Genomic DNA, 27,882 nt, shown 5'->3' with positions numbered 1-27,882 from the left:
CCTCAAGTTCAAAGTTTCGCAAATCTCTACAGCAGGGGCAAAATGCCACCAGTGTCTTTGCTGAAACATAGCAAGAGCCACTTTTTCTCCAGTTCCCAACAAGTTCCTCATCTCCATCTGAGACCACCTTGGCCTGAATTTCATTGTCTATGTCATTATCAGCATTTTGGTCAAAGCCATTCAACAAGTCTCTATGCAGTTCCTAACTTTCCCACATCTTCCTGTCTTCTTCTGAGCCCTCCAAACTGTTCCAACCTCTGCCTGTTACTCAGTTCCAAAGTTGCTTCCACATTTTTGGGTATCTTTACAGCAGCACCCCACTCCTGGTACCAATTTACTATATTAGTCCATTTTCATGCTGCTGATAAAGACATACCCAAGATTAGGTAATTTATAAAGAAAAAAAGGTTTAATGAACTCACAGTTCCACGTGGCTGAGGAGGCCTCACAATCATGGTGGAAGGAGAAAGACACATCTTACATGGTAGCAGGCAAGAGAGAATGAGAGCCAAGCAAAGGGGGAAACCCCTTAAAAAAATAAAACTGTCAGATCTCTTGAGACTTATTCACTACCACAAGTACAGTATGGGGGGAACTGTCCCCATGATTCAGTTATCTCCCACCAGGTCTCTCCCACAACATATGAGAATTATAGGAGCTCAATTAAAGATAAGATTTGGATGGGGACACAGCCAAGCCATATCACACCTTATAGGGCATTTACCATGAATGGAGCTTGCAGGGCTGTAAGTCATTTTGGGTGAGTCAGTGTGTGAGTAGTGAGTGAATGTGAAGACTAGAACATTACTGTATACTACTGTGGATTTTATAAATGCTGTATGCTTAGGATATACTAAGTTTATTAAATATGTTTTTATTTCTTCAATAATAAATCACCCTTAGCTTACTGTAACTTTTTTACTTTATAAACTTTTTTTGTTTTGTTTTGTTTTGAGACAGAGTCTCACTCTGTCACCAGGCTGGAGTGCAGTGGCATGATCCTGGCTCACTGCAACCTCTGCCTCCCAGGTTCAAGCGATTCTCCTGCCTCAGCCTCCCAAGTAGCTGGGATTACAGGCATGGGCCACCATGCACAGCTAATTTGTATTTTTACTGGAGACGGGATTTCACCATGTTGGCCAGGATGGTCTCGATCTCTTAACCTCATGATCTGCCTACCTCGGCCTCCTAAAGTGCTGGGATTATAGGCGTGAGCCACTGTGCCCAGCCTAAACTTTTAAATATTTTGAAACTTTTGACTTTTTTGTAATAACACTTGGCTTAAATACAAACACAGTGTGCAGCTATACAAAAATATTTATATCCTTACTCTATAAGCATTTTTCTATTAAAAACTTTTTTTTTACTTCTTAAACGTTTTTGTTAAAAACATAGACACAAACATCCACATTAGCCTAGGCCTACACATCTTGATGACAATCATTGCCATGTCACTAGACCATAGGAACTTTTCAACTTCATTATAATCTTATGGAACCACTGTCGTATATGTGGTCCATAGTTGATCACAGTGTTGTTATATGGAGAATTACTGTAATTTTAACCTTTGAAGATATTACCTTTATGTCTACGTATTATTCCCAACATGATTATTAACCTTGAAAGGAATTTGACTTATATTTTATCCTTTTAAAATTATGAAATACTATACACATAGAAAAATGCACAAAACAGAAATGTATAGCTCAGTGATTTATTACAAAGCAGAAGACCCATATAGGTACAACCTAGGTAAAGAAATAGAGTAGCACTAGTAACCCCAAAGCTTCTCTCCATTTTTTTTGCCTTTCAGTCACCCTAGAGTGTTCAGTGTCACAACTGTTACAATCGTGACTCTCTTGCCTTTCTTCTTACCACCTAAGCTCATATCCCTGAATATTGTAGTTTAATTTTTTCTGTTTTCTGAACTTTATATAAAATAAACAATTTATTCAGTCTGTATTCTTTTGTTTATGGTTTTCTCATTCAACATTATGTTTTTGAGATTCATTCAAGTAATTGTCAGTAGTTTTAGTTTGTTTTTATATCTGTACAGTAAGTGTATATTATAATTTGTTCTGTATTCTAAATGGCATAGTGTACAGTAGTGTTTCTGTGTAGCATACTATAAGGTATTTTTATGTAGTAAGTATATACTATATCCATTTTACTGTTGATGGGATTTTGAGTTTTCCAATTTTTTGGCTATTATGGGTAATAATACTTATGAACATTCTTTTTTTTTTTTTTTTCTTTTTTTTGAGACGGAGTCTTGCTCTCTCTCCCGAGCTGGAGTGCAGTGGCCAGATCTCAGCTCACTGCAAGCTCTGCCTCCCGGGTTCACGCCATTCTCCTGCCTCAGCCTCCCGAGTAGCTGGGACTACAGGCACCCGCCACCTTGCCCGGCTAGTTTTTTGTATTTTTTTTTTTTTTTTTTTTAGTAGAGACGGGGTTTCACCATGTTCGCCAGGATGGTCTCGATCTCCTGACCTCGTGATCCGCCCGTCTCGGCCTCCCAAAGTGCTGGGATTACAGGCTTGAGCCACCGCGCCCGGCCAATACTTATGAACATTCTTATACCTATCTCTTGGTGCACATGTACAAGCATTTCAGTTGTGTATATGTTCAGAATGGCTTGTTGGGTCATAGACTATCAATATCTTCAGCTTTAGAAGAAATTGTCAAACTCTTTTTCCATAGTGATTATATCAATTTACATTTCCACTAGCAGAGTATGATTGTTTACATTCCTCTACTTTCTTGTCAACACGTGCTATTGTCAGTCTTTTTACTTTTAACCATTCTGGTGAGTGTGTAGTGGTATTTCTTTGGGTTTTCAGCTTATTTTTTCCTCATGACTAATGAGATTGATAGTCTGTCTTCTGAAGTGCCTATTAATGTCTTAAGCCAATTTATATATAGTCTCTTCTCTCTTTTTCTTAAATTGATTTGTAGGCGTTCCTCATGTATTCTGGATATGAGCCCTTTATGGCCATACCACCCTGAATGCTCCTGATCTCATCTGATCTCCGAAGCTAAGCAGGGTCGGGCCTGGTTAGTACTTGGATGGATATGAGCCCTTTGCCAGTTATGCTTGTTGCATATATCGTCTTGCACTCTGTGGGTTACCTTAAATAGTCTTTGACAAATGGGAATTTTAAATTTTAATGCAGTTCAGTTTATTAAAGTATGTCTATGATTAGGCTGGGTGTGGTGGTTCATGCCTGTAATCCCAGCACTTTGGGAGGCTGAGGCAGTGGATGACTTGAACCTGGGAGTTCAAGACCAGCCTGGCCAACATGGTGAAACCCCATCTCTACTAAAAATACAAAAAATTAGGCAGCATGGTGGTGGGTGCCTGTAATCCCAGCTACTTGGGAGGCTGAGGCAGGAGAATAGCTTTAACCCAGAAGGTAGAGGTTACAGTGAGCCAAGATTGTGCCACTGTATTCCAGCCTGGGCAACAGAGTGAGAATCAACTTCAATAAATAAATAAATGAAATTATGTATATGATTGATGCTCTTTATGTTCCATTTAAGAAGTATTTCCCTGTCCTAAGGTCATGATAACTTTCTTATACGTTAACCTGCATATAGAAGCTTTATTGGTTTGCCTGTAACATTTAATTTAGATCTACAGTCCCCGTGGAACTAATTTTTTGTGAATATGTTTAGTTGAATGCAGGCTTATTTTTTCCCTATTGATATCCAGTTGTCTTATCACCTTTTAGTGAAAAGATCATTCTTTCTTGTGCTGTGCCACCTTAATGATAAATTAAGTGTTCATGAAATGGGTATCTGTTTCTGGGCCTTCTCTTCTTTGCCATTGATCTCTTTTTCTATCACTTACCAATATTATATTCCTAATTCCCAGTAGAGCAAATCTTTCAGTCTTGTTTTTCTTCTTAAAGATTTAGTTTTTGGTTATTCTTGGTCTTTAGTGTTTCCATATAAATATTTTTAATTTTTATTTTTGCTATTTGATTTCCAACTTAATTGCATTGTAGTAAGAAAATGTACTTTGTATGATTTCAATCCTTCCAAATTTGAGAGTTTCTTAGTGTATCTCAGCATGTGGTCAATTTTAATAAATGTTCTACGTCTTCTTGAAAAGGATATATCCCGCCTCCCCACCCGATATTGTAATTTAAAACATGTTCTATATGCAAGTAGAAAAATAAGAGGAAACTCAGATCACAAAATACAGAATTGTCTATGGGGCAAAGAAAAATGCCAGAAATATACCAAACTGTCTTAAGTGCAGGCTTCATGGCTGATCCTTGGCATAATACTTCACACAGAACTTCCTAAATATGTGCTGATATTTTTAGCTATCAAAGGCATGTGATTTAGTATTACTTGAGACAAAATATTTTTTCTTTTGCCCTGGGTGTACCAGCTGTTGGCTAATAACTCCAAGAAAAGGATGTTATAAACTTTTAGAAACATTTGCTTTCAGCATCTGCCAGAGCATCTTTTGGAGATCGAAAGGTAGAACTTTCCAGTTCATCCCAGCACGGACCCAGCTATGATGTGTATAACCCATTCTATATGTATCAGCACATTTCACCTGATTTGAGTCGACGCTTTCCTCCCCGTTCAGAAGTGACGAGACTGTATGGATCAGGTATGAAAATTTTTTCTGCTTTTCCTCTTTGTGTTTCTCTTTAAGAAATTTAGAAATCAAATCTAAGATCTGGGAATAAATGGTTCTTACTATTAAAAGCAATTTAAAAATAAGAAAAAAGCAAGCTTCATAAATGTGATAAACATTATGACATCTCTGTAGTATTATATCTAATATGAAAATTGAAAGGTTAATGAGTTACATCTGTTGGTAGTTCTACATTCCATTTAATTTTCCTTTTTTTGAAAGAAGCTTTGGTTCAAGAGCTCTTTTGTACAACATGGAGACTATAGTTAATTATGATATATTCTTGAAAAGTGCTAAGAGAGTGGATATTAGGTTTTCTCAAAACACTTTTTGTTATCACTCAAAAGTGATAACTGTGAGGTAATACATTTGTAAATTAGCTAGACTTAATCATTCTGCAATGTATATATACTTTAAAACATTAGGTTGTTCATGATAAATACATACAACAAAAGAGAAGGGAGTTAGCTGCATACCAGGTACAAGGGAAGAAAACACGAAAAAGCAAGAAGTTTAGTTTTCAGATTATTTTGTCTTTTTGTTGTTGTTGTTGTTTTGAGACAGAGTCTCACTTTGTTGCCCAGGCTGGAACACAGTGGTGCAATCTCAGCTCACTGCAGCATCAACCTCCCAGGCTCAAGTGATTCTCACACCTCAGCTCCTCATCACCCCTGCCCCCCACCCCAGAAGCTGGGACTACAGGCACGTGCCACAACACCTGATTAATTTTTTTTGTATTTTTTGTAGAGACGAGGTTTTGCCATGTAGCTGAGGTTGGGCTTGAACTCCTGGGCTGAAGCAATCCTCCTGCCTTGGCCTCCCAAATTGCTGGGATTACAGGCATGAACCGCTGCACCAGCCCAGATTATTTTGTGTGCATTTCACTTGTCATCTGTATATTCATAAACTCTATAACAGCTATTTGTACATAGATATTTGTACTAAATACGGTAATATTTTTTCATTTTCTGTATTCAGTGAAAACGATGAATTTAGAAACTCATAGTGTGATGGGAAATATAAACAAAGAAACTGCTTAAGTGATTATAGAGCTTTTGTAGTTTCATATTTGAGACTGTGTGAATTAGAGTCTACCATGTTCATCTGTGATTCACAAAATTCTCAATTTTTCAGGGGATATATCTATATCTATATCTATATATCTCAACCACTGAATTTAGGGTGAGGTACTGAAAATAAAGAAGAAATACTTATTTAAGGGCCTGCCTTGCGTTCACTACTGTGCTTGAATATATAATTGGCATACAAAGTTCCTTTCTTCACAGATCTTACAGTGTAGGAGGGAAACTAAAAATACAGACTAGAAATATAGGAGCACATGGGATTGAGTATTGATTTTTAAAAGTAATACGTGCTTATTAATAATAAATAATTGCCTTACACTTAATACAGAGTATTTACTCTTAGATTATTTTTATTGGATCAAGGAATGGGGAATGTAAAGAAAAAAGTGAATTTTCCCTGTTTGATATTTGATGTGGATATGAAAATGTGTTGTTTGATTTATGTTGATTTCTGTTTCGAACAAAAATAAAATAACTGAAAAAAATTTTTAAGTTAAAAAATATTTTATTAGAAGGCTTTATCTCTTCTGTAGATTTACACATAATATTCATGATGTATTGCTACAGAGATTTATTCATGGTAATTAAGTAGAATTCCAGTGTTTCTTAAAAATATATACTTTTCTCATATCCCTTTGTAGTTTGTGATTTAAGGACCAACAAACTTCCCGGTTCCCCTGGGCTAAGCAAATCTATGTTTGATCTTACAAGCTCATCTCAGCGATTCATCCAGGTGAATTAGCTACATAAATTTAATTATATGTGATAATTTCCTTTCAAATTAAAAATTCAGAAATGTGTGAATTACATTAGGAATATGTTGTATATTTTTTGTAGATGTATCTGTTCTGATATCTGAAGAATAAATAATTGATATTTCCCATGTGCATTATTTTAGAAAGCTGTTGTTATTTGATTGCTAAAAGGCAGTAGTTTTTCTTTTTTCAATAAATTTTCTATCTCAGTTGGTATGCTCTCAGGGAACCTTGAAACAGTTGGTATTTAAAATGGTATAATTAAAAGTGCTTATTAATTTAGCTTTTCTTACCGAATAAATCAGCTAGTTATTAAAAATTATATTTCTTTTGAGATGTAGGACTTTATTCACTAATATTAACACTGCATCCTCTTGGTTTTGAAAAGGAATTAAGAATTATTTTGATGTTTTAAAAAATGTTTCTTTTTTATTACAAGTAAGCTGTAATTATTTAAATTAGGAAATAGAAGTAAGCAAAGTAGAAAGACAAATTCCTGTATTTCCTATAACTCAGAGTAAATGCAATGTGAAAATACTGTTATATGTACTCATGGTCTTGTTTCCATGTGAATACATATACATATATTTTATAAAATGGAAATATGTTCTAGATAATCCTTAATCCTCAACTGAGTTAACTTTTTATAGATTTAAATTTTTATAGCAACAGTTGTTTAACATGCATCAGAATTGTTTGGAGAGCTTGTTAAAACACAGGATGACAGGCTTCATCCCCAGAGTTCTTAATTCAGTAGCTCTGCAGTAGGGCCTGAGTTTGTATTCCTACCAAGTTCCAAATGATACTGATGCTGCAGGTTCAGATTGACTATGCTTTGATAATTGCAGCTTTACAAGTTTTTCCATAGCAGGCTATTTCTAAATAAATTCTCATTTTCATTAATACTCTCAGGTATGAAACCTAAGCAGTAACATCTTTCTCCTTATTACAAAACCAAATAAAAAACTGCAAAGACTTTCCAGTATATTATCTTGTAAGATGTTTAAGATATTCCTAACAAATGCCAAAACCTTTTTTTCTTTTTCACTACCTGTAAGTGGGAAATTCTGACCTGTAACACTGTCAAAATAGCATGCAGTTTGTTATGAGAATGGATATTGAGGCATATGTATCAGAATCCTTAAGGTTTCATATGCAATTTCTGACTAAAGAATAATTTTATTTATAGAGACATGATTCATTGTCCAGTGTACCCAGTAGTTCTTCTTCAAGGAAAAATTCTCAGGGGAGTAACAGAAGCCTGGGTAAGGAATAAAGTATCCTATTTTTATACTCTGAAGATAATTATTTCTAGTAGCTTGAAATTGTATATAAGGTGAAAAACTCTAGATGATTATATCTACTATGTTGATATAATAAATTAAGTCTAAATAAAACTATGTTGGTAGTGTTATCAGCATATGGATACTCAGGTCACATGGTACATTTCTCAGTGTTCAGGTACAAGTGTGGCTTTTTAAAAAGTGAGGCAGCTGAGTATCTTTTGTTTGTATTAAAGTGTGCTGGTGAAGGAGCCTCCAGAAGAATACAGTATTAAGGCCATATATATATTATTTGGAAAGATTTCTCTTAGTTTTAATGTAAATCCCTTACTGCAATTGGGTTAAGTTTTTAAACCCATGAGACCTTTTTATAGTATATATCTTCCCTCTAGTGCATCAATGAAAACATTAAGGTGTGATTTTTGTCTTCTTAGATTGTGAACTTTAAAAAATAATTGTAGCATTTAAAAATTGTGCTCTTAAAATTGGATTGTATCAAAGCTTAATTGGGTTAGAAGGATTGCATGGCATTTGAAACATCTTTGTCCTTTTATAATTCAGATACAATTACTCTATCAGGAGATGAAAGGGACTTTGGGAGACTGAATGTGAAATTGTTTTATAATTCTTCAGTAGAACAGATCTGGATCACAGTTTTACAGGTAAATTAGTATAGTTAATACCAGCTTTTATTACAAAATTGAATATTTAGACATTGTAAACATTTACTGTTGCCCTTTTCTGGGGAATGGGCCAGTGACACCTTTGAAATTTGGAATTCTTTAATATTTTTACAGAAAATAGTATTTAATAAAGCATCTAAGAAAAAAAAATCTGTAGTATGATGGAAGTTTGTGTGCTTTTAAGCTCAAGAGGAAAATTGACATGACATCTAGAATATTATATGTCAAAATTTGCTTAATGTGGATGCAACATGAGGTCTCAGTAGACAAGTTTATTTTTACAGTTTTTATCTAAAGTCAGTACCTCAAGAAATACGTCAAATGTTTGTATTGTTGGATCCTTTGTAAAATTCAAACTGTATTTTTAATTTTTTTAGTGCAGAGATTTAAGTTGGCCCTCTAGTTATGGAGACACTCCTACTGTTTCTATAAAAGGAATACTTACATTGCCCAAACCAGTGCATTTCAAATCTTCAGCCAAGGAAGGTTCCAACGTAAGTGGCTGTTTGTGTTTGAATTTCTTTTCTGTTTTTCTTATGTCACTTTTACCCATGTAAACAAATCAGAATAAGAAAGTCTTTTATCTCAGGGAAACTACAACTATGTATTGTTGCTTTTTCAAGACAACTTTGAGTCTCTAAAATATTTGATATTTCATTGTCTAGTATTAAGATGCATTTAAAAAGAACATCTTATTCACTAGAATATACAGAAGATGAATAATATCTAAGAAACCTATTTACTTTTCTTGTGTGAAATGAAATAAATCTTGGCTTCTGTTTCCCCCAACCCACTTTGGCCTTGAAAAATAATTTCATGATTGCAATGAATTTCTTTTAAATACTTCCAATTAGTATAACAGAAGGACTTACGATCCTGAGTTTGGTTTTGTAGATTCTAGATTTTACATTAATTTAAATACATGTTCATTTCTGTCGTTTGTTATAGGTTAAAAGACTATTGTTTTTCTATGCAAATGAAAATATATCTTCTAAAAGACATCATTTAAAAATAATATTCAAATGACTAATAAACATATAAAAAGTTTCTTCTCACTATTAATCATAGAAATAGAAATTTAAATTGCGTATTGCTTTCTGTTTCTTCCTCTTTCTTTCTTTCCTTTCTTCTTAGAATTAGGAAAAATTTTACAGGTATTCTAGAACATACAACTTCTTAGAAATTATCTTGACACTACATGTCAAAACCTTAAAATATTTACACTTTTAAACAGTAATTCTGCTTTGAAACTGGAAATTATTTTTGTGGAAATAATCTAAAATACAAACAAAAATATATAAAATATTCTTGGAAGTTTTGTTTGAAGAAAAATTGAAAAAAGTCCAAACGTCATACAGAGGAATGGTTGAAAAACCTAATGGTGTACCTATGTGCATTGGTTTCCTAGGCCTACCATAACACAGTACTGTACCACAAACTGAGTGACTTACAGCAACAGAATTTTCTCTCTTGCAGCTTTGGAGAAAGTCCAAAATTAAAATGTCAGCAGTGTTGATTCCTTCTCTGAGGGAGAATCTGTTCCATGCCTCTCTTCCAGTTACTGTGATGGCCAGCAATCCTTAACATTCCCTGACTTGTAGATCACTCCAGTCTCTGCTTCTGTCTTCACATGGCATTATACCTGTGTTCTGTGTATTCACATGGCCATCTTCTTAAAAGGATACCAGTCAGTAGAGGTCCACCCTACTTCAGTATTACCTCTTCTTAACTTCACTGATCACGTCTACAGTGACCCTCTTTCCAAATGAGTTCACATTCTGAGATGCTGGGGCTCAGGACTTCAACATATCTTTTTTAGAAGGGTGTAATTCAGCCCATAACACCATGTGATAGAAACCTAGGTAGCTATGAAACCTAATGTTTAGGAAGAGTTTTTAAGGAGCTGGAAAAACATTTTTAATAAATGAAAAAGGCAGTGATCAAAATTGGGGTGTGTGTGTATGTGTATACATGTATGAATGTGTATATATGTATGTGTATATGTATACATTAGGATCTCACTTTATGAAAATATGTATCATCGAAAGTCTAGCTAGAAATAAACCTTAACTCATTATAACCTTGACACTCATAGATGACTACTTTCTAAATTAAACAATTTTACTTTTTGATTTTCAAATAAAGCTAATTTAGCTTAGGAAAAGTTAGGAAAAATGTTCCCATATTAAAACTTGTATGGAGTCTTTCATTTTACAATTTTGTTATTATATATAAAGTTGTTTGGGAGACTCCTATTTGGCAAAATATGGAAAGTGTGAAATGAAGCATCACACTTGCTTAATTTGTAAGCTCATTAAACATTTTGTGTTTAATATATAATTGGCTTGATTCTATGGCTTGAGACTCTAAAAGAAAAAGATAGCTCAGTAGTTGTGAGACCCTCAGAAAGACAATTCTGGCTATACAGAGAGACATAAGCTATTATAACAAGAGTAACAATTTGGGCACAGTATAGGCATACTTCGGAGATACTGTAGATTCAGTTCCAGACCACCACACTAAAACGAACATTGCAATAAAGCAGATCACATGAGTTTTTTGGTTTCCCAGTGCATACAAAAGTTATCTTTATACTGTAGTCCATTAAGTGTGCGATAGCATTATGTCTAAAAAAGTAATTTACACACTTCAGTTTAAAATACTTTATTTCTAAAAAATGTTAGTGATCATCTGAGTCTTCAGAAAGTTGTAATCTTTTTGCTGGTGGAAGGTTTTGCCTTGATGTTGATGGTTGCTGAATGATCAGGGTGGTGGCTGGTGAAGGTTGAAGTGGCTGTGGCAATTTCTTGAAATAAGACAACAGTGAAGTTGACCACATCTATTACTCTTCCTTTCACAAAAATGTTCCCTGTAGTATGTGATGCTGTTTGATAGCATTTTATCCACAGTAGAACTTCTTTCAAAATTGGATTCCATCCTCTCAAACCCTACTATTGCTTTTCAGCTAAGTTTATGTAATATTCTGAATCCTCTGAATTCATTTAAACAATGTTCACAGCATCTTTTCCAGGAGTAGATTCCATCTCCAGAAACTACTTTCTTTGCTTATGTGTAAGAAGCAACTTCTTATCTGTTCATATTTTATCATGAGATGGCAGCCATTCAATTGCATCTTCAGGATCCACTTCTAATTCTAGTTCTCTTGCTGTTTCCACCACATCTGCAATTACTTCCTCTGCTGAAATCTTGAATCCCTCAAAGTCAGCCATGAGGGTTAGAATAAACTTCTTCCAGATTCCTGCTAATGTCCTTATTTTGACCTCTTTTCATGCATCATGAATTTTCTTAATGGTACCTAAAATCCTGAATCCTTTCTAAAAAGTTTTCAATTGCTTTTGCCCAGGTCCATCAGAGGAATCACTATCTATGGCAGCAATAGCCTTACAAAATTTACTTTTTAAGTAATAACACTTGAAAGTTGATCCATGGGATGCAGAATGGATGTGTCTGCAGACATGAAAATAAATAACATTCATCTCTGTATATATCTCTGTCAGGGCTCTTGGGTGACGAAGTGCATTGTCAATGAGAAATAGTGTTTTGAAAGGAATCTTTTTTTTTCTTTGAGCAGTAGATCTCAATGGTAGACTTAAAATATTTAGTAAACCATGCTATACTTTAAACAGATATGCTGTTATCCAGGCTTTGTTCCATTTATAGAGCACACGCAGAGTTAATTTAGTGTAATACTTAAGGGCCCTAGGATTTTCAAAACAGTGAGTGAGTGTTGGCTTCAACTCAAAGTGACTGATTGCATTAGCCCCTAACAAGAGAGTCAGCCTGGTCCTTTGAAGCCTTGCAGTCAAGCATTGACTTCTCTGTAACTGTGAAAGTCCTAGATGGCATCTTCCTCCAACAGAAGGCTCTTTTGTCTACATTGAAAATCTGTTGTTGAATGTAGCCACCTTCTTAGCTAGATCTTCTGAATAACTTGCTGCAACTTCTACATTAGCACTTGCTGCTTCACCTTGTACTTTTATGTTTTGGAGACTGTTTCTTTCCTTAAACCTCATGAACCAACCTCTACTAGCTTTTAGTTTTTCTTCTTCAGCTTCTTCACCTCTCTCAGCCTTCATAGAATTGAGGAGAGTTAGGACCTTGCTCTGAATTAGGTTTTGGCTTAAGGGAATGTTGTGGCTGATTTGATTTTCTGTCCAGACAAATAAAACTTTCTCCGCATCAGCAATAAGGCTGTTTCACTTTGTATGTTCACTGGAGTAGTACGTTTAATTTCCTTCAGTAATTTTTTCCTTTGCATTCACAACTTGACTAAGTGATATAAAAGGCCTAGCTTTTGGTCTATCTCGGCTTTCGACGTATTTTCCTCACTAAGCTTAGTCATTTCTAGCTTTTGATTTAAAGTCAGAGATATACGTTTGTTCCTTTCAGTTGAACACGTAGAGGGCGTTTTCGGGTTATTAATTGGCCTAATTTCAATATTGTTGTGTCTTAGGAAACAGGGAGGCCTGAGGAGAGGGAGAGAGATGGAACAGCTGGTTGCCGGAGCCATCAGAACACACACATTTATCGATCAAGTTGCCCATCTTATATAGGTGTGGTTTGTGGCACTCCAAAACAATTGCAATAGTAATATCAAAGATCAGTGAGCACAGGTCACCATAACAGATATAATAATATTGAAAAAGTGTGAACTATTGTGAGAATTACCAAAATGTGACAGAGACATGAAGTGAGCACATGCTATTAGAAAAATGACACTGATAGACTTACTCAACACAGTGTTGCCACGAACGTTCAATTTGCAAAAAATGTAATGTCTGTGAAGCACATTAAAGCAAAGTACAGTAAAATAAGGTATGCCTGTATTCAAAATATTTACGCTAGTTGCCCAGATATCTTGCCTTTTCAAAAGGAGTAAAAGCTCCTTTCTAAATGTATGCATTAAAGATGGAAAGAAGGAAGTGTATGGCAAAGAACAGTCTAGTGTCAAGAACATGTTAGCCCATAGTAAGCCAAGGATTTAAAAATATTAAAAGTAACAAGAGCATTTAAAAATGTTCTGAGGCTGGAAAACACTGACTTGCTGACTGAGATGGGTGATTAGGAGAGAAAGTATAATTTTAAACTCATATTTTCCTTTGTCTTCTCTATCAAGGAGTTAGTTTTTCAGATAGGAAAGGGTGGAATAAATGTCACCAAAAAGGAAACTGAAGTCTAAGATAGATGGGAAGATTCGTTAGACAAAAAATAACTCCTTTAAAGAAATAATTCAAGTCTCTTTATGTGAACTAGTTAGATACTGTGAACAAGAGAGTGCTTGCATATGAGATTCCTGCACCACTCTCCTAAACTGTTGAAGAATGGTGATGATGACAGGAAAGACGCCAGAACCAAAGATGGAAAAACAATTAATTTTCAAAAAGGGAAAAAGCTGTATTGTGGTGAGCATGGTGTTGATATGACCTGAATTCCTAAATAATTTAAAGGATGATTTGTCAAATTAAGAAAGGGAGTATCCAGGATAAACTCTAGAAAAGCAAGTCATTGCCATTCTTATTTTCACTCACATTAAAAAGATGTTTTGTTGTAAAAAGAATTAAATATACCTTTTCTGAATATAAAATAAAATATTATTTTGTACTGGCATATAAGCCTTTTATTTATATATTTTATGTTTTCTTGTTTTTTTTTAAAGGCTATTGAATTTATGGAAACGTTTGTATTTGCTATTAAACTTCAAAGTCTACAAACCATAAGGCTTATATTTAAGATTCAAACCCAGACTCCCAGGAAGAAAACCATTGGAAAATGCTCACTATCACTCAGAACCCTTAGCACACAGGAAATGGATTACTCTCTGGATATAACACCGCCTTCAAAAATTTCTGTAAGTGATAATAGTATGTTAAGAGTATTTCATACTTTTAGAATTATTTGGTGGATGGGTTTTTGTTTGTTAGAAGATAACCTGAATAGAATATTAGAGGATCTAGAAGGCTCTCAAGTAGCAATAATATTATTTCCAAATAATATTTTAGAAATTATTGATAAAATGTTAACAGAACTGTTTTCTTTCTCTGTTGGAAAATAACCTCAAGTTTACCTTCTCCTAGCACATTTCTTATTAATATTTTATACTTCAGGGGAAATAACTTTGAGGTATGAATAACCTTTTTTTAAAAGATTTTTTAGGTAGCTGATAACTTAGGAAAAACAAAAAAGAATCATAAATTCCAAACTCAATCAGAGATTGCCCTGAAATAGATTAGAAAAGTTGTTTTAACCATGAGTAAGCTATACAGCAGCTCATAAATTGATTAGAAGTTTTATAGCTGATTTTTTTTTTTTTTTTTTGTAAAAAGCTTTATTGCCTAATGGTGCTGATTGGGACCTGCTCTTTGCTTCTCTCAGCAAACTGAACACTGTTTTTAAATCATTTAGGAATTTCTAATTAAATTATATAGATCAAATGTTAGGATAAATATTCATAAAAATCAGTCTTAAGCTTTTATAAGGTCAAACCTATATGTGGTTTTAAATTTATATGGGATTTATATTTTACCTTTTTCCAAAAATATTTAAGGTGACTGGAAGTGCTTCTTAACTCTGGGTTAAGAAGCCGAGGCAGGCGGATCACAAAGTCAGGAGATCGAGACCATCGTGGCTAACATGGTGAAACCCCGTCTCTACTAAAAATACAAAAAATTAGCCAGACGTGGTGGCGAGCGCCTGTAGTCCCAGCTACTTGGGAGGCTGGGTACACATTACAGTCATCTGGGAGCTTTAAAAAAATGCCCATACATAAACTAAAAAAAATCAGAATTTTGGGGGATATGGGACAGAAACATGTTTCCTTCCTTCCTTCTTTCCTTTTCCCTCTCCTCCCCTCCTGTCCTCCCCTCCCCTCGTCCCTTCCCCTCCCTTTCCCTTCCCTTCCCTTCCCTTCCTTTTTTTTGAGGAAGAAAGACAGCTCTGTAGCCCAGCATGGAGTGCAGTGCACAATCACAGCTCACTACCTTCTCCATCTTCCAGCCCAAGCAATCCTCCAACCTCAGCCTCCTGAGACGCTAGGACTACAGGCATACCACAATGCCCAGATAATTTTTAAAATTTTTAGTAGAGATGAGGAGTCTCACTATATTGCCCATTCTGGTCTCAAACTCCTGAGTTCAAACAATCCTCTTGCCTCGGCCTCCCAAAGTGCTGGGATTGCAGGCGTGAGCCACTGCGCCCAGCCTTGCCTATTACTCTTTATCTCAACCCCCAATGTGCTGTTCTGTAACTATGACAGGAGTTTGTCACTGGCATATTTGACACTAGCTTAGTAGGTAGTAATCTGCAGCCATAGTTTACAGAAGGCACAAATACACTATTTAAATAGATAATTCATATATTAAAAAGTTAAAAACAGAGTATATAAGAAGAGAACTCGGGGATTTTCTGGGGAATTGAGACATTAGCTGCATTGGAAAATATGAATGAATAATTATGGCTAAATTTCTACTAAATTATATTTCATGTATCAGAGATCTTATAAATATTTGTGTATTTTCTGAATGCCAAGTGCTAGGGTTATAGATTGATACCCTGAAAGAAGAGTGTTTGGGCTATACTGGACCAGTGAGTTTATGTTAGTAAGTGTGACTGTTTCATATTATTGGCTAAAGCAATAATAGTATGCTTTGTTTTAATGTGTTGAAGAGGAAAATAAATATTCTAATTGTGACATTTAAAGAGCCAGACTTGGCCAGGCATGGTGGCTTACACCTGTAATCCCGGCACTTTGGGAGGCCGAGGTGGGCGGATCACAAAGTCAGGAGATCGAGACCATCGTGGCTAACATGGTGAAACCCCGTCTCTACTAAAAATACAAAAAATTAGCCAGACGTGGTGGCGAGCGCCTGTAGTCCCAGCTACTTGGGAGGCTGAGGCAGGAGAATGGCGTGAACCTGGGAGGTGGAGCTTGCGGTGAGCCGAGATCGCGCCACTGCACTCCAGCCTGGGTGACAGAGTGAGGCTCTGTCTCAAAAAAAAGAGCCGGATTTAACCATCCACACTGACAAGTGTTTCACCATGAGCAGCACAACTTTCAGGCTTTTACTCAATAAAGAATTCTTGACCTTGACAAATAGTAATGTAAATAGTTACTTCAGATCTCAAATTTTGGTGTTGAATAATGTGGAAGAAATACGTTTTCCTGAAGAAACAGCTGGCATTTACAGAGATTTTATCTTACGGCTGCCTCAATGCTATGTGACCTAATGATCACACCAAAATTATCACCCTGGTGCTCTTTATCCCTTTTGTGGAGATCAGGGGAACACTTGCCTGAGGTCATACAGCCAGTATTGGGGAGTCAGGATTTGAATGGAGGCAGTCTGATTCCAAAGCCAGCTCTTTTAACTCTACCATGTATTGCCCCCCTAAGAAGATATTCTCAAACATCACCAGATCGTGATGTTCTATAATGATGCTCAACATTTCATTTCAACCCTTCCAGGAAGGCTAACAATATTTTCTTTTCTGAATAAAAGGATACATTATTTAGGAGCAGTTTTGTGCTTATTAAATGCAGTCAATACATACGTGCTAATTGATTGGAATTTTAATTTTTTGGTTACTATGAGATTTAAATAGTTTAAATCTTTGAATAGTTTTTCATGATCTGAAATAAGTGGAACATGAATTGAATTTGTGAAATAACCTTGGCAAGCAGGAAATGGTAAGCCTATTGCCAAATGCTGCTCTTTTGTTTTTTTTTTTGAGACCGAGTTTCGCTCTTGATGCCCAGGCTGGAGTGCAATGGCGCAATCTCAGCTCACCACAACCTCCGCCTCCCGGGTTCAAGCAATTCTCCTGCCTCAGCCTCCCGAGTAGCTGGGATTACAGGCATGCGTCACCACACCTGGCTAATTTTTGTATTTTTAGTAGAGACAAGGTTTCTCCATGTTGGTCAGGCTGGCCTTAAACTCCTGACCTCAGGTGATCCGCCCACCTCGGCCTCCCAAAGTGCTCGGATTACACGCGTGAGCCACTGCGCCTGGCCAATAGTTTAAATCTTTGAATAGTTTTTCACGATCTGAATTAATGTCCTGGAACATGAATTGAATCTGTGAAATAACCTTGGCAAGTGGGAAATGGCAAGCCTATTGCCAAATGCTGCTCTGTTTTATGAGAGTGAACTCTACAATTGTGTAACAGTAAGAGAAGTTTTGCCACCTTTATGTGTTTTCATAAGTGTTATTACATTGTGGGTATAAAACCATAATAAAAAATAATAAAAAAAATTTAACCATGATTTCCCTTGTGTTTTATAAACAGTGTGACTCTATCTTTTAAAATATATTTTTTAAATGCCAAGGGCAGCAATTTTTTTGTATCAGCAAAGGTTTTTTTGTTTTGTTTTATTTTGTTTTGTTTTATGGCTATCAAATTAGTTCATGTGAAAAGTTGTTAGTTCGTTCTCATTCTGATTACAATCAAAAGCAATAAATTAACTTACTTATTAGAAGTCATCATTTGTTGCCAAATAACAAGTTTTATCATCAATTTAGACCTTTTCAAGGGGGAATTAAATTCCAACAGTTGAGTTTGTACTTGTTAAGCAATTCACTTTTCATTTTCTATCTCTTCATTTCTTATGGCATGACTAGTTTAAAATACAGAATCATATTTTAAGAAAACACCAAGCCTCTGTCAATGTTATGTATATGGAAAGGTGTTTTTTTTTTTTTTTTTCCAGTGAGCCATGAGCCAGTTATTGGGGAATACTGAGCAATGTCAAATATAAATGTCCTCATCAAGTATCATTCAGTTGTTCTGTAACTTTATTGGAATCAGTACTAGCAAAGACTTTTGTGTCTGTCTATGCTGAGCCCTAGTATGATCTGTAAACATTATGTTCCTACTTTATTCCTATTCTTACTCTTTTCAACATGTAAACAATAGTGTTTTTGTGTTTGGACTACTGTTCTCCCTTTTATTTTTCAGTCCAAGGACCTTGGAATCCACCTAAGTAGTCTGACTTGTGTTGTATTTCACAGACAAATTACCAACTTTCTTCTGCTGTTGGTCAGCAGTGCTGAAGAACACGTTTTAATTTTTCCTCTTCTTTAAGTCTCCTTCATTTTACTGTTTGCCTCAGGTTTTCTTTGACCTTTTCCTTATTATTTACTGCCTCATCACGTTGACTAGCTTCCTTCTTGCCAGCTTTCTTTAGCTTGCTTCCATTCAGCATAGTAATTCAACTCTTAATCCACAGATCTGTTTATTGCTGCCTTCTGATTTTGGTAGCACATACCCTGCTCTCCACAATTAGAAAAAGATGATGATTTTCATATGTAACTTTTTAATCATATTTCATGTGTTCTCTAAAAATAATTTGGTTACATTTAGTTCTTTTGAAAGTGTATTCCTTTTGTGTTAATTTCACTGGCATTTTCTCCAGTGATACTGCTTATGAATTTAATTTACTTTTAATTTGAATTGGCTCTAGGTGTCACTGATTTTGAAGTTTCAGTACGTAGATAGAACCTGTATTTTCAGAATCCATGCAAATGAGTACTTTAAAGAATTCATGATATTTATCTTCTTAACTTTCTCTTGTAGCTTATAGTTTTGAATATCATTGGAAAGGAATACTTTCAAAATTTCTAACCTTAACTTTTTCTCTTTGAATTTTTTAATTATCCCAAAAACTTTATTCTTAACTACCAAATGACACTTTTTTGATATGCAGGTTTGCCATGCAGAACTTGAATTGGGGACTTGTTTTCAAGCAGTAAATAGCAGAATTCAGTTACAAATTCTTGAGGCACAATACCTTCCAAGCTCCTCAACACCTTTGACTTTGAGTAAGTATATCAATGGTTCAAAGTAGAATCTTCAGAAAGTATTAGTAATAGAAAGTATTTTTTCTACGTTTCTTACAATGGAGATTAAAATCTTAGTAACTTTTATTATTTAACTTATTTACTTTAAAATTATAGGATTTCAAATTTTAGCCATTGTGTCTACCTTAATACAGTGGTCTCTTGAGTGTTATCCAGTTATGACCTCTCTGCCTTTGATACTGTTTTTTATTTAGCTCATCAGTTCATACAGGTTGAATGTCTAGAGGATTCTCAGTTTTATTTTACCCCCTGAAATGATTTATCCTCTCTCTAGGTCTGTGCCCTTTGTGGAATGCCCTGCTAACTAGAAACTTAATTGTAAAAAAATATATATATCAAAAACAAACCTAGAAACACTTTTCCCTCCCTGTGTTTTGTGTACAACCAGGAGTTGTGATACTTTGGTTGTCTAGTCCTAAAGATTTGAGTTGGGGTAGGAGTGCCCCTTTTCCCTACTAAAAGAAGGGAACTATCTGGGGGCAGGCAAAAGCAATGCATGTTCACTGTAACTAGAAAGACTGAAAATAAATGAAACGGAGCATTCAATTCAAGAAGCTAGAAAAACAACAAACACAAAGAAATTAGAAGTAAGGTACTAAAGCTAAAGTTGAAGGTGACAGATATGGAGACAACCACAAAAGGCATAATCAATAAAACTAAAAGCTGTTTCTTTGAAAGAATCATTAAAATAGACAAATCTATAGCAGGTGAGATCAAGTGAAAAAAATAGAGAAAACATGAATGATGTTCTGAGCAATGAAGAGGATATAATTTCAAATTCAGAAGAGATTCTATCATATATAAAGCAATACCATATATAACTATACCCATTTTTTGGGTATCTATGTAAAATAAATGACTTTCTGAGAAATTCAGTGGTTGAAAGTAGAATCTTAAAAAGAGGAAGAAAATCTAAATAAAAGAATAACCATGAAAAGGTAGTTAAAGAACTGCCTCTAATAAAAGCACTAGGCCAAGGTAATTGTACTGGAAGATTCTACCAAATTTTCAAGGAACATGTAATTTTTATTGTATATAAGCTGCTCCAAAGCATGAAAAGAAGATGGAAAAAGTAATTTTGTGAGGTCAGCATATTCTTGATACCAAAACAGAATGGACAGCACACACAAAAAGTAATTATAGACTAATGTCACCTATGTAGATAGATGGAAAATCCTAAAATAAAAATAAGCAAATAAAACCTAACTTGGAATAAATCATCAGGACTATATATAATTAATTCTAGGAAACAAGGACAACAGCTGCGGTTTATAACGGGCTTCCCTTAAAACATCCTTATCAGGATGACCACAGCTCTTCATTCTATCAATCTGATGGTCAGTTCTCAGCCCTCACTTTGTGGCTCCCTCCTTTCTGGGGGTTCTCACTTTCTTGCTTCCCTGGCAGCCCAGCTCTGTCACCTCCAATTAGTCAGACTGTACTTTCTGCTTGAGCTGTAGGCGCTGTGTCGGTCAGATAGGGGAGTATGCTTAGGTGAAAAGCTGTATCAAGCTGAATTTTACCCAGGGAAGTTCCCATCTCTTACCAGTTGACTTCCCTCCGATTTCTTTCTGCTTTTAGTGTTTTTAAATTTTTTTCCAAAGTTTATAATTGTTATTTATGGGAAGGTTAGTTTATACAAACTTTTCTGCCATTACTGGAAGCTCTACATCTCAAATTTATTTAATGTATACATTTTATCTAGTGGGCATATACTTAACTCCTGGAGTATTTTATATTTTACTTATATAAAATTGTGAAATAAATACCTCCAGCTGTCTAAAAAATTGGCACCTCTCTTTAGTGTGATCCTTTTCAGTGTGCACTCTTACTGTGATTGTTGTTTATGCCTCCATTTCCAGTCTTTAATGGTATTCAGCCCCAGAAAGATTAAGTTCATTTAAAGTTATAGTAGTAAAGTATGGCCAAAGTTATAAAGTTGACTAGAGCTGTTTTCTGTTATGGTTGTAGCTCATCGAACATTTAAAAGTGACTTACCTGTATTTTTACAATAAATGTTATATATATAAATTCCAACTTGGATGTGTATATACACACCTTTATATGGTATTTTGAAAAACATTTTATAAACCAGTATTTCTAATTTTTAAGGTTTTTTTGTGAAGGTGGGAATGTTTAGCTCGGGAGAGTTGATTTACAAGAAAAAGACACGCTTACTGAAGGCCTCCAATGGAAGAGTCAAGTGGGGAGAGACTATGATTTTTCCACTTATACAGAGTGAAAGAGACATTGTTTTTCTCATTAAACTTTATAGTCGAAGCTCTATAAGAAGAAAACACTTTGTGGGCCAGGTTAGTAGGATTTTTTATCCTTCCTTGTATTTTTCTATGCATTCAAACAGTCACTTAACAAAGAGAATACAGGAAATATTAAAGTCGAATAGAGTACAGTTCTTTAGCATCATAAATCAAAATTCATTGTTGCTACAAAAATCAAAACTTGTCAGACTTTTTGCTTTAATATAAATAGTTGGAATTTCTGAGCAATCAGGTTTATCTTTAAATATGTTTTTTTCTGAGCTTTTTTACTTTAAAAACGATGAGAATTATCAGTTTTTCAGTACTACTGATTTGTTCCTTGTGGAAGGAGGGAACATTAAGTATTTAAATCAATTTCTTAAGACTTTGAGTATCAAATTTATTTTGTTTAATCTTTGATTTAATGTTTAACATGGGCACTTTTTATATGCTCTTACCTGAGTTATGTTAGTTTTGAATTCCTAGAACATGTCCATTTTAACAGTGGTTGTGATATTATTTAGTTAATACTACTGTCTGAATTATTTTAAAATCTTGGTACAATTTGTGTAAAACAACATAACACTTGCTAACTTGCAAGTCTTCTAGGAACTTGTTTCCTTTCCTTACTCTGAATAGACTAGTGGTAGCTATCCATTATCTTTCACCTTAATTACAATTGTTTGAACCACATTTAAATTCCACAATCTATATTATTGGTTTAAAATCTTCAACTTGATAAGATATTATTGACAGTCTGCATGAAATCCTCAAATTATATATGACTTTTCAAAGATTGATATCAGCTCCTTGATTTACTTTTTAATATATATTTTTACATAAAATATTAATAAAAATGTTGTTTATAATTTACTCTTTGGAAAATAACTTGAATTCAAGAATTCATATAACCAGCACACTTTTGAAAGCCATTAAGCCTATGAAGTCAATTCAGTTAAAGTTTTCGTATATCATCAAGCCTCAACTTAATGGTATGAATGGAATAGGAAATTTACTTGAAATGATTTTCATGATAACATTTGTGGTGATTCCATTCTCTTGGCTAAGATTTTAGTTAGAATAATAAACTAAAGGAAAGTTTCTTGCTGGTCATCTGGAAAGGTTCTTGCTGGTCATCTGCTCCCTATGGCTTATCTGGTGTAGCCTTAGGAGGAACCATGATGGGGCAGCCAAAGGTGAACTCAAGGTCTTCCACCCCTGTATCAACCAAAGTACTCTAACGTCTGTTTTACATACTGGGGTTATTTGTAAGATTTCATTTGAAAGGAAGGTTCTTTAGACCAAGAAAGAAAAGGAAAAAGATTTAAACCAATGACCTGCTCTAATCTCTTAGAAACTGAATCTCAGAGAAGTTAACTCCAAGGTAAAAGCATTTGTTAGTGCTAGAGGTAAGGTGAGAATTCAAGTTTTTTTATTCCTTGTCTTCATAAAGGTTCATAATAATATAATTATTGTGATGTCTTTTGTATAATTTGCATAATACTATGTATGTGTTCACATGTAGTATTTGAGTTACATAAGTGATGGGTACTATGAAATTACTATTGATCAAGAATGACTATTTATTAGATTTTAATTGAGATTATGGTTTATTTCATGTAAAATGTCCTTTAAAATGCACATTCCTTACCAATCTAACTTGAATCATGATTAGCCTCACTTTAATTGATCTTTACAAGAATGTTTTTGAGTGGTCGGCATCAGTTTTAAGTTGAGCTCCTAGATTTCTTGAATAGGAAAGGATACTAATAACTGTTCTACGGGAAATGATTTTGTAATATTTCACCTTGAAATTTTTTTTTTTTTTTGAAATGGAGTCTCGCTCTGTTGCGCAAGCTGGAGTGCAGTGGCACGATCTCGGCTCACTGCAAGCTCCGCCTCCCGGGTTCACAGCATTCTCCTGCCTCAGCCTCCCAAGTAGCCGGGACTACAGGCACCCACCACCACGCCTGGCTAATTTTTTGCATTTTTAGTAGAGACAGGGTTTCACCGTGTTAGCCAGGATGGTCTCGATCTCCTGATCTCGTGGTCTGCCCGCCTCGGCCTCCCAAAGTGCTGGGATTACAGGCGTGAGCCACTGCGCCTGACTGCCTCACCTTGAATTTTTTAATTGAATTGAACCTTATAAACTAGTCTTCAGAATGACTAAAATGGTTAAATGTTTTAGCATTTAAATGTCAAATAGAGAAATCAAACTGACTTTTGAAAAAAAGAAAGATGTTTAATTTCAAATATATGAACCAAACTTCCAAATTTCTTCCATCAGTAAGAGTAACTAACTGTCTGAACTTAGTTATTATTACTGTGTCAAGTTAAATGATTGTACTTACTTTCCTTTACAGATTTGGATAAGTGAAGACAGTAATAACATTGAAGCAGTGAACCAGTGGAAAGAGACAGTAATAAATCCGGAAAAGGTTGTCATCAAGTGGCACAAATTAAATCCATCTTGAAGACTTCACACATTAATTTGGTGAAGAATTTGACATTCTTTTAGAAGACTTATGATTTCAATTTGCTACCAATGAGAAGAGACAAATCAATAAATTTGTCAATTTATGGGGGCTATAATTACAGTATATATTGTATCTGATAGAAAATTTGATAAGAAAATATAATGAATTTTATCAGATATCCAAAGTAAAGGAAATGTTTTAAAACTGTGCAACAAGACACAGATAGTAAAATCAAAGGATAGTATTAAGATGACTAAATAAATTATAAAGTCTATGAGAATATCAACCGCTGATAGTTCTTTCTATATTATGTTTTTGCTTTTGTATTTTAAGCTTTACTTAGATATTCAAAACCTGGTATAGCAAGTCTCTTAGTACTATTGATATTTAGAAGACTTTAACATTACTTCAGTGCTAGACATTATTGATTGGGTCTTGGCTCCACTGTTTACCTCTTGCTATATATTTTCTCCTGGTAAAAATGAATTGAACCATTTCAACTATTTTCTATATTGGGGGAAAGTTTATGCCCTGTGTTTTATAATTTTTTACCCATAAGACATCACATTACCACTTTGTAAGCTACTTATCTCCAAGAAACTTCAGAAATAGAAAACTACATTTTGGCAGGAATAATTGAAAACACCAGAAGGTTGAAGTTTAATTGGAAACCCAGAATACACAGACTTTGCTGTTTTCTTCCCTCAAATATTTTACTATTTGTTTTATTTGGAGTAAAAGTAAGAGTATCATCCATATGGTCCATCCTAATTCACAGAATTAAATGAGCTTAAATAGCAAATTCAGTATTTTATGATAATCAGTTCTTTGTTTTTAGTTTTTAAAATTTAGATTATTCTGTAATTTACAATGTTTGAGTATTTTCCCATGTTTTTTTTTTTTTTATTTATAACCATACCTGATTATACTGTGTAACAAATAAGTATTTTCTATTGTAGTTTTCTTTCCAGTACTTTAATTAGAACTCAGTATTTGGAAATAATTTCAGTTTAATTGACCATAAGAAGTGTGGCCAAAAAGAACAGCTTTTTGAAGGGGCAGATGACATTATACCTGATTTTAGAAAATCTCACTTTATTTTTGCTAATAAGTAGACCAAGTGCTCTGTGTTCTCAGTCTTCCCTTCCCCCCCGCCACATTCTTACTTTGTCACACACATACAGAGATAGATGGTGATATTTTAGGCCAGGAGTATGCCTTGCTATAACCTAAGCATGCCTTGTTTATTCCAGCTCCTATGTTCTATGTATATCATTAACATTTTCCCAAATAAACATTTAATTCTCCTTTCCCTAGGTGCCATCTCCTCAAGCTACAAAATATCCATATCTTATATCCCCTTTGCTTCTACTGCCCTGATTTTGTGGTACCAGTACTCTCTGCCACTGAACATTTTGAAATACTTTTGTTTTAGATTTGTAAAAAATGACGTATAGCTCAATACTGACATGGACTTTTAAGATAAATCACCTGTGTGATACTATTTTGAATCTGAGACAAATACAAATTTTAAAAATTGTTTTTAAAAATAGACTTTTTTTTAGAGCAGTTGTAGGTTAACAGAAAAATTGAGAGGAAGATAGAGTTTCCTTTCTCCCCCAACAGCCTCCCACGCTATCAATATCCTGCACCACAATGGTACATTGATAGAATCGGTGAACCTACTCTCAAATATCATTATCATCCAAAGTTCATGGTTTACATTAGGGTTCCCTCTTGGTGTTATACATTCTATAGGTTTTGATAAATGTATGATGATATGTATCCATCATCATAATATAGAGTAGTTTCACTGCCCTATACATCCTCTGCAAATGCAACTATTTTGATGGATACCAAAGAAGTAAATGTATTTACTGGCTTTCAGATAATAAATAACAGGCTTTATTGTTTATTTTAAAAGCTACAATTTGTTTTAGCTGGTTTCTCTGTTCTATTAATGCTTTCAATTTCCAAATTTAATATATGTAGTCATGCATTTAACTCAATATTTAATTATTTTATTTATTTAATTTTCTATATTCCTTTTTTTTTTTTTTTTGAGATGGAGTCTTGCTCTGTTGCCCAGTCTGGAGTGCAGTGGCGTAATCTCGGCTCACTGCAAGCTCTGCCTTCCAGGTTCATGCCATTCTCCTGCCTCAGCCTCCCAAGTAGCTGGGACTACAGGCACCCGCCACCACGCTGGGCTAATTTTTTGTATTTTTAGTAGAGATGGGGTTTCACCATGGTCTCGATCTCCTGACCTCATGAAGTGCCTGCCTCGGCCTCCCAAAGTGCTGGGATTACAGGCATGAGCCACTGCGCCTGGCCTATATTCTTACAACATATGTATATGTGTAATTTAAGGGAAAGCTATGACTTCTTGGTTTCTTAGAGTCCTAGGTAAATCAAACAGTAAGAAGAAAACCTTTTCATTTAAACGACCTTTCAAGTAGAGAAGTATTGATGCAACTAAGATCCTAAATGTTTTAATTAGTGTTTACTTAAGCCTTTTTCAGGTGAGGAGGTACTAACACTGGTTATTTCCTTGAAGCTTTATGTGGATCTGTAAATAGAAATCCTATCTCCTGCTAATAGGTGCACGTATTGTGAGAAAAACATTAGGAGCTGGTAGTAAAAAATGAGATTCTATGCCAAAATAACTTCTCTTCGTATTTGCCTAGGCATTTCTTGACCTTTACCCACTTACAGCAAGGAGAAGGGAATCATAATGATGCCACGTGACCAAAGGAAACCACAGAAGGGTTCTCATTGATAGCTGATAGCTCCCACAGTGCTTGTTCGTAACAGTGGATTTACTTGTAAGCTTTCAGATCAACACAAATAGCTGCAGCCCGGGTTAAAATATAACATCTGTATTTGGCTTTTTTTTGCATGATTTTTAAAAGCAGTGCTCCTACGGAAATGGCCTCTGAAGTATATCAGTTTCATCTCTTACCAAGACTGTTAAAAAGAAACTAGTGGGATTTTGAACAAGTTATGTAATTGTGGTCTGAAAAGAACCTAAACTGAAGTTCTGTTTAAATATAGTTATATGAATTTCTCTGATACTAATGTACTCAACAACCAGGTGGAAATTATATCTCCTAGTAACATTTTTAATTTTTGTTTAATCAAATATTTGCTTATAAAGGATTTCAGAAATTTGTAATAAATGTCAGCTTTTGATATCATGGCAGTAATCGACATTTCAAAAATATATATTTCCTTTCTTGTGTTTGGTTGGGTGTAATGGGGAAAGTACCTGATAAAATGTCAGAGGGCACTTTCTAATGTCTTGGTGCATAAGCTATAATTTTTATTCAAAATTAAATTTCAAATGTTTGCAGTTTTGGCTAAAACATTGAGTTGAAAGAATTATGAAAAGTGGGCCCATATGAAGTACCATGTTCATTTTGAAATATAGATTTAAGATTTAGAAATATATTAAAAGAGTTAATGGAACCTCCTAAATTGGATTTTATTTTGTGGGTGAAGAATTGTAGGAAGATGAATGTGGCCTGCATTTTTAGTAATCTCCTAGTGGATTTTTTTTAACTTAGTACTTTTTTATTTTTAAGTTTTTTAATCTATAAAAAATGTGATTTCTATAAACAATGATTACAATAAATCATTATATTAAACTGTAGGACTCTGATAATGGCAGTAGATGTCTAGAAAGAAAGTTCTGGGCTGGGCACAGTGGCTCACGCCTATAATCCCAGCACTTTGGGAGGCCGAGGTGGGCGGATCACAAGGTCAGGAAATCGAGATCATCCTGGCTAACATGGTGAAACCCTGTCTCTACTAAAA

General features: G+C 34.7%; 1 protein-coding gene across 2 annotated transcripts in view; it reads left to right on the top strand.

Annotated features, from left to right (window-relative positions):
- TC2N (tandem C2 domains, nuclear) overlaps window positions 1–25,996 on the top strand; it is a 50,652-nt gene extending 24,656 nt beyond the window's left edge. Inside the window, exons 4-12 of one of the 2 annotated variants that reach the window (XM_025392883.1) lie at window positions 4,460–4,627; window positions 6,381–6,472; window positions 7,684–7,759; window positions 8,339–8,439; window positions 8,838–8,954; window positions 14,138–14,329; window positions 19,181–19,295; window positions 21,447–21,646; window positions 23,956–25,996. In XM_025392883.1, coding sequence (XP_025248668.1) covers window positions 4,460–4,627; window positions 6,381–6,472; window positions 7,684–7,759; window positions 8,339–8,439; window positions 8,838–8,954; window positions 14,138–14,329; window positions 19,181–19,295; window positions 21,447–21,646; window positions 23,956–24,066 — 1,172 coding nt within the window. In that variant the 3' untranslated portion in view covers window positions 24,067–25,996. The remainder of the gene's footprint in view (window positions 1–4,459; window positions 4,628–6,380; window positions 6,473–7,683; window positions 7,760–8,338; window positions 8,440–8,837; window positions 8,955–14,137; window positions 14,330–19,180; window positions 19,296–21,446; window positions 21,647–23,955) is intronic. The other variant, XM_025392885.1, reaches the window with a different exon arrangement.
- Window positions 25,997–27,882: the final 1,886 nt, after the last annotated feature.

This window comes from Theropithecus gelada, chromosome 7b (genome assembly GCF_003255815.1).
Source record: "Theropithecus gelada isolate Dixy chromosome 7b, Tgel_1.0, whole genome shotgun sequence".
Classification (NCBI taxonomy): domain Eukaryota; kingdom Metazoa; phylum Chordata; class Mammalia; order Primates; family Cercopithecidae; genus Theropithecus; species Theropithecus gelada.
Note: the sequence above shows the minus strand (reverse complement) of the source record. Positions and strands in the feature narration are given on the sequence as shown.